Source organism: Pollicipes pollicipes, unplaced genomic scaffold (assembly GCF_011947565.3).
Source record: "Pollicipes pollicipes isolate AB1234 unplaced genomic scaffold, Ppol_2.1 Scaffold_3447;HRSCAF=4054_pilon_pilon_pilon, whole genome shotgun sequence".
In the NCBI taxonomy this organism is placed as follows: Eukaryota; Metazoa; Arthropoda; class Thecostraca; order Pollicipedomorpha; family Pollicipedidae; genus Pollicipes; species Pollicipes pollicipes.
Genome location: NW_023596297.1, coordinates 10,565,292 through 10,583,781, shown reverse-complemented (window position 1 = coordinate 10,583,781; position 18,490 = coordinate 10,565,292). Strand labels below are relative to the sequence as shown.

General features: G+C 55.5%; 1 protein-coding gene and 1 long non-coding RNA gene across 2 annotated transcripts in view; one reads left to right on the top strand and one right to left on the bottom strand.

Annotated features, from left to right (window-relative positions):
* Positions 1-93: 93 nt before the first annotated feature.
* LOC119091246 (uncharacterized) lies at positions 94-2,281 on the bottom strand. The gene is made up of 4 exons (XR_005093390.1): positions 2,237-2,281; positions 1,924-2,027; positions 820-984; positions 94-106 (listed from the first exon to the last, which is right to left on the bottom strand). It is a non-coding gene; the product is annotated as an uncharacterized LOC119091246 (long non-coding RNA).
* Positions 2,282-9,148: 6,867 nt separating this feature from the next.
* The window catches only part of LOC119092737 (protein ABHD14B), a 21,472-nt gene continuing 12,130 nt past the window's right edge, over positions 9,149-18,490 (top strand). The window contains exons 1-2 of the mRNA XM_037215714.1: positions 9,149-9,377; positions 12,431-12,526. Coding sequence (XP_037071609.1) covers positions 9,315-9,377; positions 12,431-12,526 — 159 coding nt within the window. The 5' untranslated portion in view covers positions 9,149-9,314. The remainder of the gene's footprint in view (positions 9,378-12,430; positions 12,527-18,490) is intronic.

Below are 18,490 nucleotides of genomic sequence, written 5' to 3'. Positions count from 1 at the left end.
CGGACACCAGTTTCACCTTGATCCAGTTTGCGTTGATGTATGTGCTCAGTGGATCTTCGGGCCGCGCGGGCAGAAGCACCCGGGAATGCTCGTCGGAATAACGGTGCTGCGAACGAAAACCTGTTAAAGTCCACGGCCTTGAGCTTCGACGCAGCGGAGTAAACTACAGACCTGCGCAATGTCTCTGCTCATTCGAAGCCGATACACACGCTAACGTTTTTATGTGACTATGATGAGCTGCATCGCAAACATAATTATTTGCGCTCATGCTAAAAGAAGCGTAGAGCAATATCCTTATGAGATGGGAGTTTTCATGCTGAAGACAATTTCTCTTTAGTGTACCAGTGGGACAATGTCTGGGGTCCAAAAAGATCCAAGGATGCGATCGAAGTTCGATGCGAACATCTCAGGATCCCATAAGCACCGAACCCCGTAGGATTTTGGGTGTGCTCGAGATCCAGGCAGGTGTCTGCCAGGAGGTAATGACTCAACGACGTCATCAAACAAGCATTGGTAATATTGAGCATTTGCCTTGACCAGCACGTTATTCAGCAGTTAGATTGGTTAAACGTCGGTTAAGAAATGTGTTCTGGCAGGCTAAAAGTCGATTATTTCCAACAGATTATTTCAGAACTCATAACGCCAAAAACCAGGAGCTTAACGCCTTTCTTGCTTATGTCAGGTGGAGTGACGTCGTCGCTTTTCAGCGTGACATCCATTTCGGATCTGTTTTTGGATACCCGTACACCACAGCTCGGTGTCGCTCGGTGCGCCACGAAGACGGATTGTCCAGTTGAGACGGGCCCAATACTGACTCACTTGTATCTGTTATTGGCACCTGTGCCCGGCATGGGACACCGGTCGGGGAAGTTCAGCGGGATGTCCCAGAACTCGGCGCGCAGTGCGGATGAATTCCACTCGGTCTCCCTCAGCTGACGCCGCGAGAGGCGGTTGCCGGCCGATGTTAGAAACTGCACCTCCGGGCTGGGGGTAGGCGGACAGTTACCCATCGGTACTGCACTGTCGTAGTGTAGGTAGATGGAACTCCGCACCACCGGACTCTGGGCAGAGAGGAACTGCACCGCCGGACTCTGGGCAGAGAGGACACTGCACCGCCGGACTCTGGGCAGAGAGGACACTGACGCCGGACTCGGGCAGAGAGGACACTGCACCGCCGGACTCTGGGCAGAGAGGACACTGCACCGCCGGACTCTGGGCAGAGAGGACACTGCACCGCCGGACTCTGGGCAGAGAGGACACTGCACCGCCGGACTGGGCAGAGAGGACACTGGGACGCCGGACTGTGGGAAGGCGGGACATACCGCAGCACCGCGGGGAAGACGGGACACTGCAGCACCGGACTGTGGGAAGGCGGGACATACCGCAGCACCACGGGAAGACGGGACACTGCAGCACCGGGATGTGGGAAGGCGGGACGTACCGCAGCACTGCGGGAAGATGGGACACTGCAGCACCGGGATGTGGGAAGGCGGGATGTACCGCAGCACCGCGGGAAGATGGGACACTGCAGCACCGGGCTGTGGGAAGGCGGGACATCGTACTGCGTGACTCCCGACAGATACGGCACTGCACCACCGGCTGTCGGTAACAGGATACCGCTTCGCTGGTTGGTCGGCAGACAACACTATGTTTATCGCGACACGGCTTTTTGGACGCACATATCCAAAAGCTTAAACGCTATCCACAATATTACGCAGAAGGTATAGTGGAGGCGTTTTTACGCCCTAAGCCATCTACGGGAATAATGCTAGTTGATGTATTTTCTACCTGCTTTGTTTGCCATCAACCGTACATCACGCGGGGCAGGAGGCGCACCGGTGCCACTAAATCTCATTCCAGGCCCACTTACTCCAGAACAAATGACAGAGTCTGGGGCCGCCAGTACATTTGTCTCTGGCTCACCATTCCATCCCAGCGGAGCGGATAGTCTCCGTGTCCTCGGTAGATTGCTGCACCTGGATGGTCAGTGAGTTGTTGGAGCCCCTCCTCTCCAGCAGTCCTTTGGCCTGGGAGCCGTGACGGCAGGTGAAGCGACGATGCCAGCGAGCTCAGTGCATACCACATCTTCCACAGGGAAACACAAAAAGGAGCTCAAAAGGTAGCTCAGGTTCAATATCTTAGCACACGCAAGGTCTGCTGCTGTCGACCGAAGCATGCGGCTTCCACTACCAAGGCCAGGTCAGGTCCAGCCCCTGGCGCGCGCGCCGACCTGTACCTTGGCCAGCGTCGGTGGGACGGTGGCAGCGTGCTCCGGGTCCGGGCGGCGCGTCCGCCTCCTCGGTGGACATGCGCAGCACGCGGTGCGGGATCCACTGACGGATCCGGCCCGGATCCCGCCGGCTGCGCCGCCAGTGGCACATCGCCTGCCGGCCGATCGCACAGCACCTCGTCTGGGTGCAGCTCCTCTGTGCACGTGTTGCTCATGCATGCCCGTATAGGGAGGGGTAAGTGGCAGCCCACGCGACTGGTAATGTGGGCCGTCGGGGCTTGTGTACCAAACTGCTGCGCGTCTCTATAACACAGCCTGATAAACGAGAGCGCTTACTCCGTGATAGCGTGTGGTGACAAAAATGGTGCGTGACTAGGGGCAAGCCTTCATATCTGTTTGGAGGTTCCAGCCCCCCCCCCCCTCCCCTCCCTCCTGCTCCACAGCTTTGGGAAGAAAGTAGGTCAGATGTGCCAAGGAAACCGGCTTATTGCATATCTTGGAGGAAGGTTTCGACATTTATATGGTTAAGCTACCCCTCCAACATATTTTCAGAAACTGTACCCCTGACTATGACCACGAATGCACTCTGGACCTATCATCATATGCTAATGGATAGATAGACGGGTTAGCCAGGGAAGGTGTTGCGTCATGGAAGGCATTTGTCATCACCTCACGACATCTGGTCCTGGTCGAGGACTAGGTCCTGATCCTAGACACTGGTCCTGATCGCCCCGGCCGCACCGAACCACTCACCACCACTCCGACGAGGAAGGCAGCCGCGGAGACGGCGCCGCCGAGCAACCAAAGCCAGAGCCGGCGCGGCGACGCCGGCGGCTGCTCTCCGCCGCGCTCCAGCAGCGGCGCCGGTGGCTGAGGCCGCTCCGGCTCTGGCTCGGCGCCGGCCGGCGGGCGGCGGCGCTCTCTCGCCCTCGTGCGGCGCCGGCGTGTCGACGCAGCCGCTGAGCCCTCCGTCCGGGAGGCCCTCTCGATATCAGCGACGCCGCTGAGGTCAGCTGCTGCGGCAGGCGCCCTGTCGCGCGACCGACCCGCATGGCGGCCGGTCAAAGCGTGCATCACATTAACCACCTCGTCCCTGCGCTTGGGGTTGTCTGCCCAGTCGTGCTCGGCCGCTGCGTGGTCCGTCCGGTCGGCCCCGGCGTCAGCCCCGATGTCCCGCGGAGATAAGTGATCGGTGGCGTGCGGTGAAGGTGCGCCAGCCCTCCAGTCGGCCGGCAGGGACGCGTCGTCCTTCAGGTCATCGGCGGGGAACGCTTTGTCTGCTTGGACTTTCTGTGAGCGTGCAGCCGTCAGCTCGTCGATGATGTCTTCCAAACGGCTGCTGAGCCCGGCCCCGCCGCTGCCTTGCGGTCGTGGAAGCTGGAAAGCGTCTTGGCGTTTCCGCAGCTGTGTGACGTCATTTGCAGCCTCCTCACGACTCATCCAGTCATTGCTGCTGAGAGGTTTAAAGCTTCTTGCAGGAATCATCAGCTCAACCCAATCATCTACGGGCTTACCAAAATCCGTCCAATCAATTTCAGGCTGGCTAAAATCTGTCCAATCACCGATAGGAGAACTGAGATCTGCCCAGTCATTGGCCGATTGGCTTAAATGCATCCGGTCATTTGCGGACGCCAGAGGGCGCATCTTATCCACGGACAAATGTTTCGCCCAACCCGGGTAAAGATCACTATCCCTGTCCGCAAAGAGGATATCTGCCCGGTCCGGATGAAGGCCCGCCATTCGGTGGTCCGTGTCCCGCTGTATCGTTCGGTCCCGGTATGGATCGTCCGTCCGGTCCGGATATGGATCCGAGATCCGGTCCGCGTACAGGTCGAACACCCGGTCCGGATAAAAATCGGTCATCCGGTCGCCGGCTGCTCGATTGTTTTTTTGATACGTCGTCTGCAGGATCTGGGCGAGACGCTGGTTGTTGTGGCTGGGGTCTTCATGGTAGGCGCCATGTCTTCCGACGTGCCTCGTTGTAACTGAAGAAGGTAAAAATTGAGCTTGCTTCAGTCATTGGTACAGAGCGTTTTGGCAACAAACTGGAATCACGGTCTAGAGAGCAATGGATTTGCGTCGGGATCTTTCCAACAGCCACTAGCAATAGGCGGCTCAGCATTTCATTAAAGTTACCTCATACTTGAGGAGACGGTTTGGACAGCGAAGGAGACTGTGGAATCCCAGAGTCGGTTTTCAAACTTTGGTCCTCCTAACATATTCCGTTCGAAATGAAAATCTATCAAACTACAAAAATTGACATAATCAGTGCGCGTTTAGGCTCTAGATTTCGGAGTCAGAATATGACTTCGAAATCGGAAATTAGGGCACGCGTCAAAAGTAATCGGATTCATGTCAAATACAGAACGGCATGACTTAGGACCAGACTGCTGCTAATAAACGATGAGACTGCTCCAAAACTACTATCCTGAGTCTACTGCATTGCATTCCCACAAATCTGGGTGGCCATGCCAAAACCTTGGAAGCATAAAGAACAAAAACCCATCCCTTTGTTATACTGACTGTCTACAGCGAATACCTCGCGTGGGGCAAATATATAACACCATCGCAATCCACTCGGCCCTGGTAGCCCCTGCGCGCTCTTCTTACAGGGCGTTTGTCTTCCGCGGCAACAGCAAAGGTTATCCGCTTTCCCATGCATAGGTATGATCTTTCCGGTCGACAGCCACACACAGAGCACCGAGCACCGCCGGAGGGAATATATGGCCCAATGCACGCCGACCCTCACGCCAGAACGCCCTGCAATGGCTCATTTAGTGGAGCGCGGCGGCCGTGTACAGCGCGGTGCTGCGTGACGCGCATCGGCTTCATCTCGACAAAGAACTTCAGGCTACAGCGGGCCGCTCGCGTGAATTGGGGACGGTCACGCGTTGCACGCCACGCACGGCTGGCGAGTGATGCATCAGGGGCGGGTGGGGCATTAGGGTCACGTGCCGCCTTCGTCGAATCCCCCAGGGTAGAGACCGAACGTCATCACGCACCTTGTTATGACACGCCAGCAACTGCAGATGCCATATTAGCGATCAGGGGTTATGGAGCCACCGGGATTCGAACCGCGGCCGCCACGCGGGAGGCCGAAGGGTGCTAACCGCGCGGCCATTACGCCCCAAATAAGCAGAACGAGAACATGCGGACACTGTTATTCGTCACGTACGAAATTTCGCGTACTTTCGGTGGCGCTGAGGTGTTTTCTCAGCTTTTCCCAGTTTTCTCAGATGCGGTTATGCCCAGCTTTATGAAATTTTGCACACGCGCCTGCGCCTTGCCTAGATTTCATTGGGCATGGCGGTGGCGAGCTCCACGTACCACACGGACAATGGGGGTTTCTTCCAGTAGCTGTAGTTGACTGTTGAATCAGTGATGCAGATGAACGCGTAGACAAATTGTCCATTAATAATTTATCGTGGGGATGGATTGGGAGCAGCTAGTTTGCTGGACGGACATTGACGGAGTCATAGCAGTTGTAGATAGCTCAATTAATTGAGTGTTATTATCTGAGAATAAGATTAATCACATAGTGTAACTGTTTTATAGCATAGCTAGCTTGATTTCTAAAAACGAAGATCCAGGTTTGTTATCAGTTGACGCCAGATACGTTTTAACTTCATATGACTTCAGTAAAACCTCATTCAAATGCATTCATTTACTCCTAATATCAAAGGAAATCCGCAGCCAGTTACTATAACTGGTCTCATGCCAAATGTGTGTAGTTATATGCACAAATGTGATTCGTGAAAATTAGTAGTCACGCATGTACATAAGACAGTAGTAACAGCCTTCTTCCTCGGAGAAAAAAACAGGAGAATGCATATAGATGGGTCCATATTTCTTTAAAGACATGTTGCTGAAATATCGATGTATCTATGTCTGCATTCTCCCGGTTTTTCCCGGAGGAATAAGTCTTTTACTTCTGCCTTATGTATGAAAATGTTCCTCGCCAATGCTTTGAGCAGCTTACGTAATTTAGTCACGCATGGACCTAAAACACAGCAACCATACAAAGCATGACGATGTGCTTGAAATCGCACATCACTTTAACGTAAAAGCTTGCTTCGTTTAGCGCAGAAAAACGTTTGACGTTTATTGAAGGATGAATGTCATTTAAGAACTATCTTAAAATGGGCGACGTTCCAAGTCACGTCCTTCCGAGGCAGAGGGCCAAAGACTGTTACATTACAGGAAAGCTAAGCAGTTTTCAGCTACGTGACTCAGTCCCAGTGGCGAGCGGAATGTGGGAATATGGCTGTGGAAATGCCCTGCAACGTACTGATGAGCGTCTAACTTTGGCGAGTGACCCAAACTCTGAAGTGCATCTGAGTGGCCCATCGTGCTCCGATGATACATCCTCAGCTACTGCACGCGAACAATGAGCCTACGCTAGCTGAATGTACGGTCAGCATCGCCAACATGACCATCGACATCTAAAGCCATATGCCTGCTGGCAAACTCCAGGCAAGTAAGCAAACACGCATCGGATTGTGTTTCGCGCGGCAGCGACCAACAGAAGAGCCGCATCCCAAACACCTGTAATATAACTCAGACATGCGCTCGATCAACAGCTAAATGCATTCTTGTTGTAGAGGCGTAAAAAGTTCTCGGTCTTCACCCAGCGCGCAACCATAGCGGATTGGGTGGGGAATAATGCAGTTAGCGAAATAGCAAAGTTGGCAACTTTTATAATCTTCTGGTAATGGTATTTTTGGATAGAACTACCCAGGTGAAGTTCCACCCAACCACCCAGCTCTTGGCTGCAGCTAATGTCGTGACCTGCCGCCTGACCGTTGTGCCCTGCCCGGACCCCAGTCCCCCTCCGCGCACTACCCGGGCGGCAGTCCCTCGAAGCGCACTGCCCGGGGAGGCAGTCCCTCGAAGCGCACTGCCCATGCCCCGCAATCCCCTAACGCGCCCTGCCTGGCCCGCGAGTCCCTCGAAGTGCACTGCCCGGGCCCCGCAGTCCCTTAGCGCACCCTGCCCGGGCCCGCAGTTCCTCAGCGCGCCGGCCAGAGCGGGCCGCGCCACCGCGCGTACCTGTTGCCGCCCAGCAGACGGCCAGCAGCAGCAGCCGCAGCGGCGAGCCCGACACGGCCGCCATGCCGCGGCGGCGTCACGCACTGGCGGCCGCCGAGCGTCGCGTCGGGATCGATGGCCGGAAGCCGCACCTGGTGGCGGCGCCGGCAACTGCGGCGCCACAGCCCGCAGGTGACCGCCGCCCGACGCGCGCCCCGACCGCCGCCGCACGTCGACCGCCGCCGCCCAGCACGACCGAGCCGCACGAGCGCGGAGAGCGCGGTACACAAACGTGCGCGTCGCACTTTCGTGTGTCGGCTTATACGACGTGATCGTTGCCTTTACACGTTTGCATGGCTTCGTCCACGTGCTCGTATGCGCTTGTCGACGTGGTGTACATGTGTTTATGTTCGTCCATACGGACCGCTAAAGCTGGCGGTGCCTCCGGCCGTTGCGCCACCGCCAGGCATGACGGCAGACCCGGCGTGGCCATTATCCGTGCTCAGGAAAGCATGGCGCGGCTGGCTGCGCCGCGCCGAGCCGTGCCTCTGCTGTCCGCGCCAGATTGCCCCACGGCCGGCGACGCGTGGCGCCCGGTCACCGGGACACATCCGGGGCACGGGCTGCCCCCGTCGCCTCCGCGCGCTCGGAGCGTCCGAGCCGGCGGCCAGGCCGCGCAGGCGCGCACTGTGGATTGCGCCACTGCCGCACACTGTACAGCTGGCACCTTCAGTGCACAACTAGACACAGCAGATGTCTTGGTTATATATTTAAAACATCCACCGTGCATAAACTATATATATATATATATATATATATATAAAGTGTGCATGATGTATATATATTATATATATATATATATATATATACATACATACATATGTTTATGCACGGTGGACGTTGTAAGTACATAACCAAGACATCTACTGTGTCTGGTTGTGCACTGAAGGTGCCAGCTGTACATATATATATATATATATATATATATATATAATATATATATATATATATATATATACATATATATTCGCATTGTGTGTTTGTGTAGATGCCGATAGAGAGGAGACAGATAACGATGCATGGTATCAAACGTGCTGCGCACTCCACAACATATAAACATATACTGGCTTCCGTATCACGGCCATATACAATAAACATATAAATGGCTTCCGTCGTTTTTATGTGGCTTTACAGGCCCAACATGGTTCATTGGCTCGTACATCATGCACACTTATTTGCGACTAATGGCAGGAAAAAGCCGAAGGCTTTGTCGACCGTCAAGGCGAGTCGTAATGGCACATAAATCATCAATAAACACGAACCCTGCTGACGTACACGGACAGCTCATCCATCAATCCTGAGCCGCCAGACAGAACTGTAAGAAGTCAATAATTCGAGGCCTTGCTAAGACCTTGCCAAACCCTGGGAGTCAAAAATGATGTGACGTCATGAACCGAGTCATCCCTGCTGGGATTACGTTTCCTCAATGCGGATTGCAATACATGGATCGGGGATTATTTAGGGCATACCCACACTGTACCGCTAATGACGACCAGTGACATTCTTGACCACTGGGCACCAACGCAAGATTCGCGTGATGCTGGTATACAGCATCTCGACAGCATGAGGGCCAGGGATCATCGGTATAAAAAGAACCTCCACGTCCTCATGAGAGCGAATGCCTTGGCATTTCTGAAGTTATACAAAGAGCACAACAGGTGAGCCCACGCCACTATGACCACAGTCCGACCTGGAGGAGCTGAACTGGAGCGGCCACTATACCGTGACCCCGGCGTCGGGCACCGCAGGCCCCACGGCCATCACACTCCAGTGAAACTCCCTTTCGTTTCCGGCGCCCGGTGCCGGCAGTCACGACAGCTGGCCCCATCCGGCACCATCTCAGCGGCGCCCGGGACGTCCCAGCACGCTCCTCTCGGCTGCGCCGTACCGTGCCGTGCCGTGCCGTGCCGTGCCGTGCCGTGCCGTGCCGTGCCGTGCCGTGCCGTGCCGTGTTGCGGCAGACGTGACGCGTTCTCAGCCTGCGGAGCCGAGGCACATGGGGTTCCAGACGACCGAGAACGCTGCCGAGCCACCGCCCGGCCTGTGGCAGCAGCTCCAGGTGAGACGAGCAGCCCCCCGGCCTATGGTAGCAGCTCCAGGTGAGACGAGCAGCCACCCGGCCTATGGTAGCAGTTCCAGGTGAGACGAGCAGCCACCCGGCCTGGGGCAGCAGCTCCAGGTAAGACGAGCAGCCACCCCGGCCTATGGCAGCAGCTACAGGTGTGAGACGAGCGGCCGCCCCAGCCTGAAGCAGCAGCTCCCGGTAAGACGAGCCGCCGCCCGGCCTGTGGCAGCAGGCTACAGGTAAGACGAGCCGCCGCCCAGCCTGAAGTAGCAGTTCCAGGTAAGACGAGCAGCCACCCGGCCTATGGCAGCAGCTCCAGGTAAGACGAGCCGCCGCCCAGCCTGAAGCAGCAGCTCCAGGTAAGACGAGCAGCCACCCGGCCTGTGGCAGCAGCTCCAGGTAAGACGAGCCGCCGCCCGCCTGTGGCAGCAGCTCCAGGTAAGACGAGCGTGATACTGCGCCCGGGACCCTGTGCGTCACATGGCGGCACGGACCACGGTGTGCGACGCGTGGGTCAGGCCTCTCGGCGTTCGTCGCACACCAGGTCTCTGTCTACGACCGGCCTGCCAGGCCTTCCGTGTACGACACGGAGGCCAGACCCGGCGTGGGTCAGGTATTGTGTACGACGCGGTGAAGCCGGCCTCTGTGAGTGACCAGGGCTCGGCGAGCCAGCCCTTTGTGTACCTCGTGGCCGGCCATGACTGTGTGTGCGACATAGACGCCAGGCCCATGTGCGACACACAGATGCTCATTGCTGTGTGTGCGGCACGCTGACCCAGACCTTTTCCACGCGTCCGAAGCCTCGGTGCGACACGGTTGATCAGTCGTGTCATTCTGCCGATCACGACTGTACACTATCCGCCCGGTGCTCGCGACAGCCCCGTTTCTGCTTGTCTTAAATGGCAACCCACTGTCTTAAATGGCAGCAGCTCCAGGTAAGACGAGCAGCCACCCGGCCTATGGCAGCAGCTACAGGTGGAGACGAGCGGCCGCCCAGCCTGAAGCAGCAGCTCCAGGTAAGACGAGCCGCCGCCCGGCCCGTGGCAGCAGCTACAGGTAAGACGATACAGGTTTTTTTGCTTGCTTGTGTCTTCTGTATCCCATCGCGACGTCTCTCACCCTGATATTCCAACACCGCATGTCCATCGCCCACTATCCATCCATCCATTCGCGCGGAGTGATCCGTCTTCCATCATTCCGCTGCGGCAGTCTCGCACCTGTACTCAATCCATCACGTCTCCACGACAGTCATGTCTCTGGAAGACAGCGTCGTGGCGCCCAGTGTCTCCTGCCCATCGCGACCGACCTCCTCTCGTCTCTCGGACACGAAAACTCGTGCCTGATTCCCCTCCGTAGGACAAATCGCTTCCCACTCCGACTGGCGGGGGGCGTCAGGTGGACTACGACTCGGCTAAGAGCACACAACACAGTCATGAATGAACACCGGTCCGACTAAAGATGTGCTTGATTCGTGAATAGATTTGGATGGAATCAATTCAGGTGATCACAGAGTAGGGCGTACGCCTATGTACGAACGACATAAAGCCCACACTAAGCATTTATTTCAGTGGCAAAGCTGAAAAAGCCAGTGTCTCATTTGTTCCAGATGAACGCCTGTCGGGACAAGAAATGAGTTGATCTAAAGACTTCCGTTTGCGTCAGCTAATCGATGACTCCAACCAATGCGCTAACTCATTGTCGACTTTGTTTTGCACACATTATCAAAGAAAATGGTATCCACCTTGTCTCACCGGAGAACAAAGAAATCAACGAAAACGGCAAAGACAGCGCGCAGCAAGTGCAGGTGGGCCCAAAGTTTAAATACGGAAGCTTCTTCTGTTAACACATGCTTATGACGACTTTGTGTATGTCTGTTCTCCGCGACAGGCGCGTCTTAAAAGGCCCCCACTGTCCCCGTGTCTGTGTCTGCAACGTAGCAGTCACGTGCGTGCACGCATAACTATCGGCAGCATTGCTTGCAATGCTGCCCGTACACACAGAACGTGACCTTCAAACTGCTCATTTATTTGCCAGTCGTGGCCGTGTGCCTTGAGTCAGGGACATAGTTTTCCGTCCCAATATGGCGCTCCAAATTCTCTCCCCTTCCCTCACTTCGAGGGAAAGAGGGTCGAATCCGGGGAGAAAGCTGTAGTTGGGCTTTTTAAGAGAACGTTTAGCCATTACTACTCCATGCCTGCTCCCGCCCCCTGCCCCTCAACCTGAGTTGTGAACCTTCACCTCTGCTTTGAGTATCTCATGCTGACCTCTTTTAACATCTTCAGCATGGCTGGCCACCGTTATTTACGTACTACAGCGATACCGTGTCCGTGGAACTCTCACGATGGCTGGTTTCGGGACACCCTTTTTGACAACCATGCGCATGTAAGCTTATCGTCGTAAAAGTTTCGTTCTCTGGATTTTCCATTATAGGCAGCTTCCCTGCCGGTCTAGCCCACCACGACATCCACGCCCGGCCATCCTGGTCAGCCTTATCCGGCATCATGCATAGACATACACGTATAGTGAGCTACGGGCGAGGCATGCCCTGATATAGAGAGCAGCACTCGATGACCCCGGTCAGTGACACGCCCGCTGTGCTCGTCTGTGCGTGCAGTCGACCCTGACGGCGTTTCGCGGCCGGCAGGCTGCGGCCGGCCCGCAGGGTCGCCGGCCGCCTGGCGGTCGGCGCCGGCGGCTCGGGTCGGACCGAGGGCGCCGCGAACGGCGGTCCCAGTTGGCACACAGATCCGCCACAGACAGGTCCGCCGCCGGCTCCCCCTCCCCAGACCCGACACTACCTTCGGCCGCTCGAGCCGATCAGTCTCCTCCGTCCAGCACGCCCCGGGATCCGCACCTTCGCCCCAGCCGCTCAGCAGCGTGCGACCCGCCCTTCAGACAACCGACGAACAGCCCCCCCCCCCCCACACACACATACGCACACAGCAGACGACACATCCCTCCGTCAGCCAGCAGACAGCACTCGCCCTGCAGCTCCAGACAGCCCGGTGCAGCAGACTCAGCGTTGACGGCGCCGTGCCCGTGCGCAGACGATGGCCCGTTCTCGTGGCGGCATGTTCCTGCTTGGCTGGACTGGCGGCGTCCTCCTGGTCATGGTCCTCTACGCGGCTCTGCACCCCTCCAAGGTAAGCAGCTCACCACGGCAGGGTCCCACACCTCTCCAGAGGAGGAGTTCGCCACGGCACTGCCCCCGGCCCCTTCCCCGGGAGGGGGACAGTAATGGGGGCACGGTGCTCCTTGGTGAACGAGCAGTGGGCAGCGCACATCTGTAGGGAAGGGGGTGGTCGCGGTTCAAGCCTGCACGCATCCCAGTCGCATGTCAATCGTAACGCTTAGGTGAACCTTGCCAGCACAAGAAATGATGTGAACCAGCGCTACGTTTTGTACCATGAATATGCAAAAGGCATGTGAATGTGTAAAGCATGCACGCAAGGGTTGAGTCGTTCCATGTTGATGATAATCTGGGTCGCGCTCCAATAGCGGCGAAATGGCCAAGGTGAGAACGTTAATGCGGTGGTGTTGCAATGAGCCTGCTGCATGTATCGTAGCATTGTTTTTTACACCCTTCAAGAGCAGGTAGAATAGTCCGTCGGAGCACTTTGCTTATGATTGATGTTATCGCCTACAGACCCCTCGGCCAGTAATTTCTCCTCCCATGATTGGGCCTTACTTGGTCATGAGGAGATCACAGGCGCTTGGCTTATTGTTATTAATGCATCGCAGCCTTGAAAGTTTCCAACATTTTCGAGCCTCGAGCTTTCGATCTTGCGATTTATAGACTGCACTCTTACTATCAAGCTATGGAGAAGGGCTGTCGGGAGCGGCTGGAGCCGTCCTTCGTTACGCCATCGGGGAAGACTGGTCGGGCTTGTTCTCCACGATAGTCTTGCGGTCAGAACATTAGTCTGCGAATCGTAAGGTGATTGCATCGAAATGGCCCAAAACTTTCAGGCTGTAGTAAATAAGGCACTAAACGACGACCGTCCGCTGGGTCTTCTCAGGGCAACCAACTTCTCCCAACGGCCGCATAAATCACTGGCCGAAACGTTGCGTAGGCAGTGACGCTAGCAAATGAACGTCTCTTCTTTCTCTTTGCGCTGATATATCGTCCAGAATATTCTTTTTTTGTTGAAATTTTGGTGGTTGTTCTGTCCTGTCCCTGGCCCTGATACGCTCAGAATCAGACTCGTGGATATACTCGGGAAACTGAAGAAGGTCACTGACTTAAACACTTAATAGATGAGTATTTTTGTTTGGGAAGAGCACATAGGTCTCACCATTGGCGTGGAAAGGGACGAAGCGTGGGCCGTGTTTTGATAACACTTGGGGGAACCTGTGACGGTAGGAGTCCTCAAGTATTGAATTGCGTACCGAATTTATGGACGGCTCCTTCACTCGCTTTTATTGTGTCCTTTCACCGAGCTCAATCTACAAAAAAACAGCAGAAACATTCCCGGTGTTCTCGGCGAGCCCAAGCTCTTTCATAGACCGTGTGAGGGGAATCTCTGATTCGCTGCCGACGGACGTGACATTTAAGATAAATAAGGGTGAATGAGATTTGCTGGCAAGAGGTGGCCTACCCCGTTGGATTATGCTGCACGTATGCCATATCATTTGCCTAATGCATATGTCCGTGAATATAAATGCGCCCATGGACTGGGATACATTTGGCATGTGCGGAGTTGTGACCTTGCGTTGGTTTAGAAACGTCGCAAATGGCAAATGTAGGACGCTTCAAAACTGTTTGAGCCATAGAAAACCGCAGCAAAAGTCACCAGTATATGGAATAAACAAGAAGCTATGTGTATATCCAGCCTAGCAACAGCTTACTGGAACGCCAGCATAGCTCGTCCCATACAATAAAGACTACAGCTTCAAAACGCGGAGAATGTTTTGTGCATTGTACGTTCATGACATACCAGAAATGAAAAGGTCCAGGGCTAGTCATTCCACAACAGTTTAAAATTAGTGATCACCATAGCTACGGTTGTCTGCACGGTTGGTGGGCGTATTTCCAACAGCCGCCCTTCGACCTCGCGCCCCTATGAGAACGTTGTCACCGACATTCACTCGCATCGCATCATCCAACTGCAGAAGCCGCGAGCCTCTAATGTACCAGCATTGCTTTCACTTTCTGCAGAACCTCTTGCCTCCTGGACTGAAAGCGCAATACGGAACTCGGTGTCGTCAAGTGGTCGTAAAATCGGCACGCCTCCGGTGCACGGCACGAGCTGGCTGCTGTTGACGAGTGCTGACGTTGACGTTGATTGACGACAACAATCGTCATGGTTTGAGCAAAGGTGTGGCAGTTTATATACTCTTCCGTGGAAAGCTCGGAATTAACACGCTCAGCAAAATTGGCCTTAATCTGTCAGCAAGTTGGTAGGTGGGGCTACACATGATGATGATGCTCTAGACCTTTCTCTGGGAAATAATATCAATGCTATCTTCTATGGACCTGATTTGCGTAACGCTGCGGAAGTCTATCTTTTGACCTTTCCTGGGAGAAAACATAAACAGCCTTGATTGAATTGCGAGTTAGACGCTACAGCCGTTGTTGGCGTCAAATCCCGCACAGATGAAAGTAAATGGCATTCATATTGGGCAAGCGTGGTACCCCGTTGCAGGCTTGTTTACAAGATACAGGCTGCACGGCGAATGTCGGCCAGCGTCTGTCGTTAGTCAGAGCTTGGCAGCGAGCGTCGTTAGTCGGATCTCGGCCAGCGCGCGCCGTCAGCCAGATCTTGGCCAGCGGGAGCTTTCAGCTAGATCTTGGCCAACGTGTGCCGTCAGTCAGATCACGGCCAGCGGGTGCCGTCAGTCAGATCACGGCCAGCGTGTGCCGTCAGTCAGATCTCGGCCAGCGTGTGCCGTCAGTCAGATCTCGGCCAGCGTGCGCCGTCAGTCAGATCTTGGCCAGCGTGCGCCGTCAGCCAGATCTCGGCCAGCGTGTGCCGTCAGTCAGATCACGGCCAGCGTGTGCCGTCAGTCAGATCTCGGCCAGCGTGTGCCGTCAGCCAGATCTCGGCCAACGTGCGCCGTCAGCCAGATCTCGGCCAGCGTGCGCCGTCAGTCAGACCTGGGTACGTGTCCGCCGCTGGCCGCTGTTGCCACAGGCAGCACACCCGACAGCGGGAGTCATGCTGCTCGCCGCTCGGGCCGGTCAGGCTCACCGCCGCCGGTCGCGGCGGGGCCCGCCGAGCCGCGCGCCGCCGGAAAGACGAGGTCACCAACCGGCCTCGCGAGAGACGAGGTCACGCTGGCGCGCGCACGCCCACGCCCCTCTCTCACGATCTGAGGGCACAGTCGGACACGCCTTTGGCCATTCCTTAAACAATGGTCCCCGTTGGATCCCGGTGTGGGCAGTCGGGCAGGGCCGAGAGACCCTCTCGGGAAATGGGGTATGGGACCGTTAGTTGATGGGTCTGTGAATGTAGGCCGCTGGCCGGTGGTCGTAGGAGGAGGGCGGACCATCCAGCAGGTCTGTTCACGTGTCATTTCGAACTATGCCCGTCTGGCTAGGCGTGTTGCTGGCGCGTAAAACATTTAGAAACAATTGGTAGCGTCCTATGCTTACAGCTATATGATGTCAGACAGCGGATGGCTAAAATAAAAGCAGTGCTGAATATCTGGAAATGAAAACACAGGCCGTGCATTCCTTAACAAAAACAGGAATTAAAAGTCGCTCTTATCATCACTGTTGCACGCATCCCACCTGTTTCAGCAACTCAAAATTCCTTCTAGTAATTTGCATCTGAGGTGGAAAAATTCCAACTATGTGCAGCCTTGTCAACGAAACAGCGAATCGGATATAAGACGATGCTATCAATCCAATGAGACTTCCCGTAGAGCATAAAAAGTGCCACCAGTACATGCAACTCAATCACAGCAAAATAATTGGACCGATTTTTAGCATTCCATGGCCTTTCCGCAGCCCTATTTGCGCCGTCGCTGGCTATCGTTGTATCAATCGTCGCGAACACCGCTGATCCTCCCTCACCCGTTGCGCCTGAGGTCTGCCGCCCAGCTGGGTGCTGGGCCCGGCCGGGCCGGGGAGGTCGGCCCTGCGCGCCGCCACCGCCGCCGCCCCGCCCGCGGACGGCGGTTCCGCCCCGGGAGGCCACGCGTCCGAGATACAGCGGCCCGCCACCGGTGCACTGACCTGGATTCTGACCCATCAAGGCGGCCCGGCGGCGAACTTGACCCCGATCGCAGCCCGGTCGGCTGACCTCCCGGGCGGCGGCGTCACTCGGTCGGGCCGGGGCGGGCCGGGCCGGGCCGGGCCGGGCCGCAGCCGCAGCCGCGGCCGCGCTCCATCGCGTGACGCGCGGCGGCCAGCGCCCTGCGGCCTCCGTCGCTGTGTCGGCCGGCCGGCTGCCCGTCTCCACTCCGGCAGAGTGGCGTGTGAGGGACGGCGTGCAGGCCTGTACCTGGCGGGAGGTCGCTTTCCTCATGGAACTGCCGTCTGTCGGCCGCCAGGTGCCCCGTCACATGCCCGAGACCCGCCACGGACGCCTCATTTGGAACCCGTCTGTTGTTGTGGCATGCCGGGCCAGGCCATATGGATGCGTGGCATTTTTGTTAGTTTACGTGATCGTCGCTGAAACAGAAAGCATATGTCCTTGTAATTTGTCAGAGCGCGGCAATGGAAAGGTGTCTTTGGTAACCGTTCGTTACGTGGCTTTGGACAGCTATGACCTTGGTACCTCCACAACCATCGGCTAGTGAATTAGGTTTGCTAAATAACCTGTTAAATAGGGGCGACTATGCGAGTGGCGAAGAAAAATTCATGCCATGGCCGATGCTTTACTCAATTACACTTATCGAGTCGTGCCCATGGCCGTTTCGATCAGCAAACAGCGGCGTTAGTGACGTCAGTACAGGGAATAATTCGTGCCGCACCCGGTTGGGCCGTGTTTCCACTACATCCGCTTTCGTTCATACAGGCGTGTTTTCGTCTGGTTAGCAACGAATAGGAAACAGGTGTAATGGAGCCAAGGAACAAAAGTACCGAAGGTTCGGTACTTTTTCCGGGCAGTTGTTTCCACACCATCTACAAGAACAATACCGCGGAAGAGATACCGCCGATAAGCGCGGATGCAGCGAGGCCACCTATAAATGCGAGCCGTCCAGTCCTCAACCGTGTCTCCATTGTTGTCTCACTGGACCGTGGAACGAAACACGTCGATGCATCCACACAGCAGCTATCGTGTTGCTCACATAACATTCCTACGGTGAGCAATCGTATAGTCGCCTCTTTCACGACACCGGCAAATGCTCCAGTGAGGTTACGTGCCAGGAGCAAATTGTTATTATTGGGGGGTTTAAGTATAGCTGTGAGTGCACCATGGGTAGAGAGCAAACATGGCATCATTGTATACATGGGTTCATTTCTCGACAACGACGTGCATCTGAAAAAACGAGGGAAGGGAGACCTTACAAAGCTTTGCCCTCTTCCTTTCTTTGGGTTAGTTGTTCTCAGCTTCGTTAAAGGGATTTGGTACCTCCACAACCACCGGCTAGTGAATTACGTTTGTCAGATAAACTGCTCAATAGGAGCGACTATACGAATGGCGAAGAAAAATTTATGCCATGGCCGATGCTTTACAACCACCCGGAAAATGTATTGCCTTCGGTACTTTTGTTCCTTGGCTCCTCACTGCTTTTTTGGAATAAGCACCACACACTGATGCTAAGGATATTTTTTGTTTGACCTTAACAAATCCCAACTGTCCGAAATATGGCACTTGGGCGCTTCGCCTTTCGTAGGAGAAATGCTATGGGGTAAAACGCTGCCGACCATTTTGGCGCTTAGTGAGCCACCAGGTGGTGCTCTCCCCCGTCCCGTAGGACCAGTGTTAGGGCCAAAACTTTGCCGAATTATTGCGATGTAAAGAGAACGCTCCTAGCAAAAGCGATGGTGCAAAGCGAATGGGAAGGATATGCCCCACTCAACGACGATTTATCGATAGGCCGATGCATCCAGACCCAGAAAGCCAGATCCAAATCCAGACATTTCTCCACTACAGTGGAGTTGCACGTTTTTGTGACTCTGAACAAACTAAAGGCCCACCCTTTCATACCAGCGC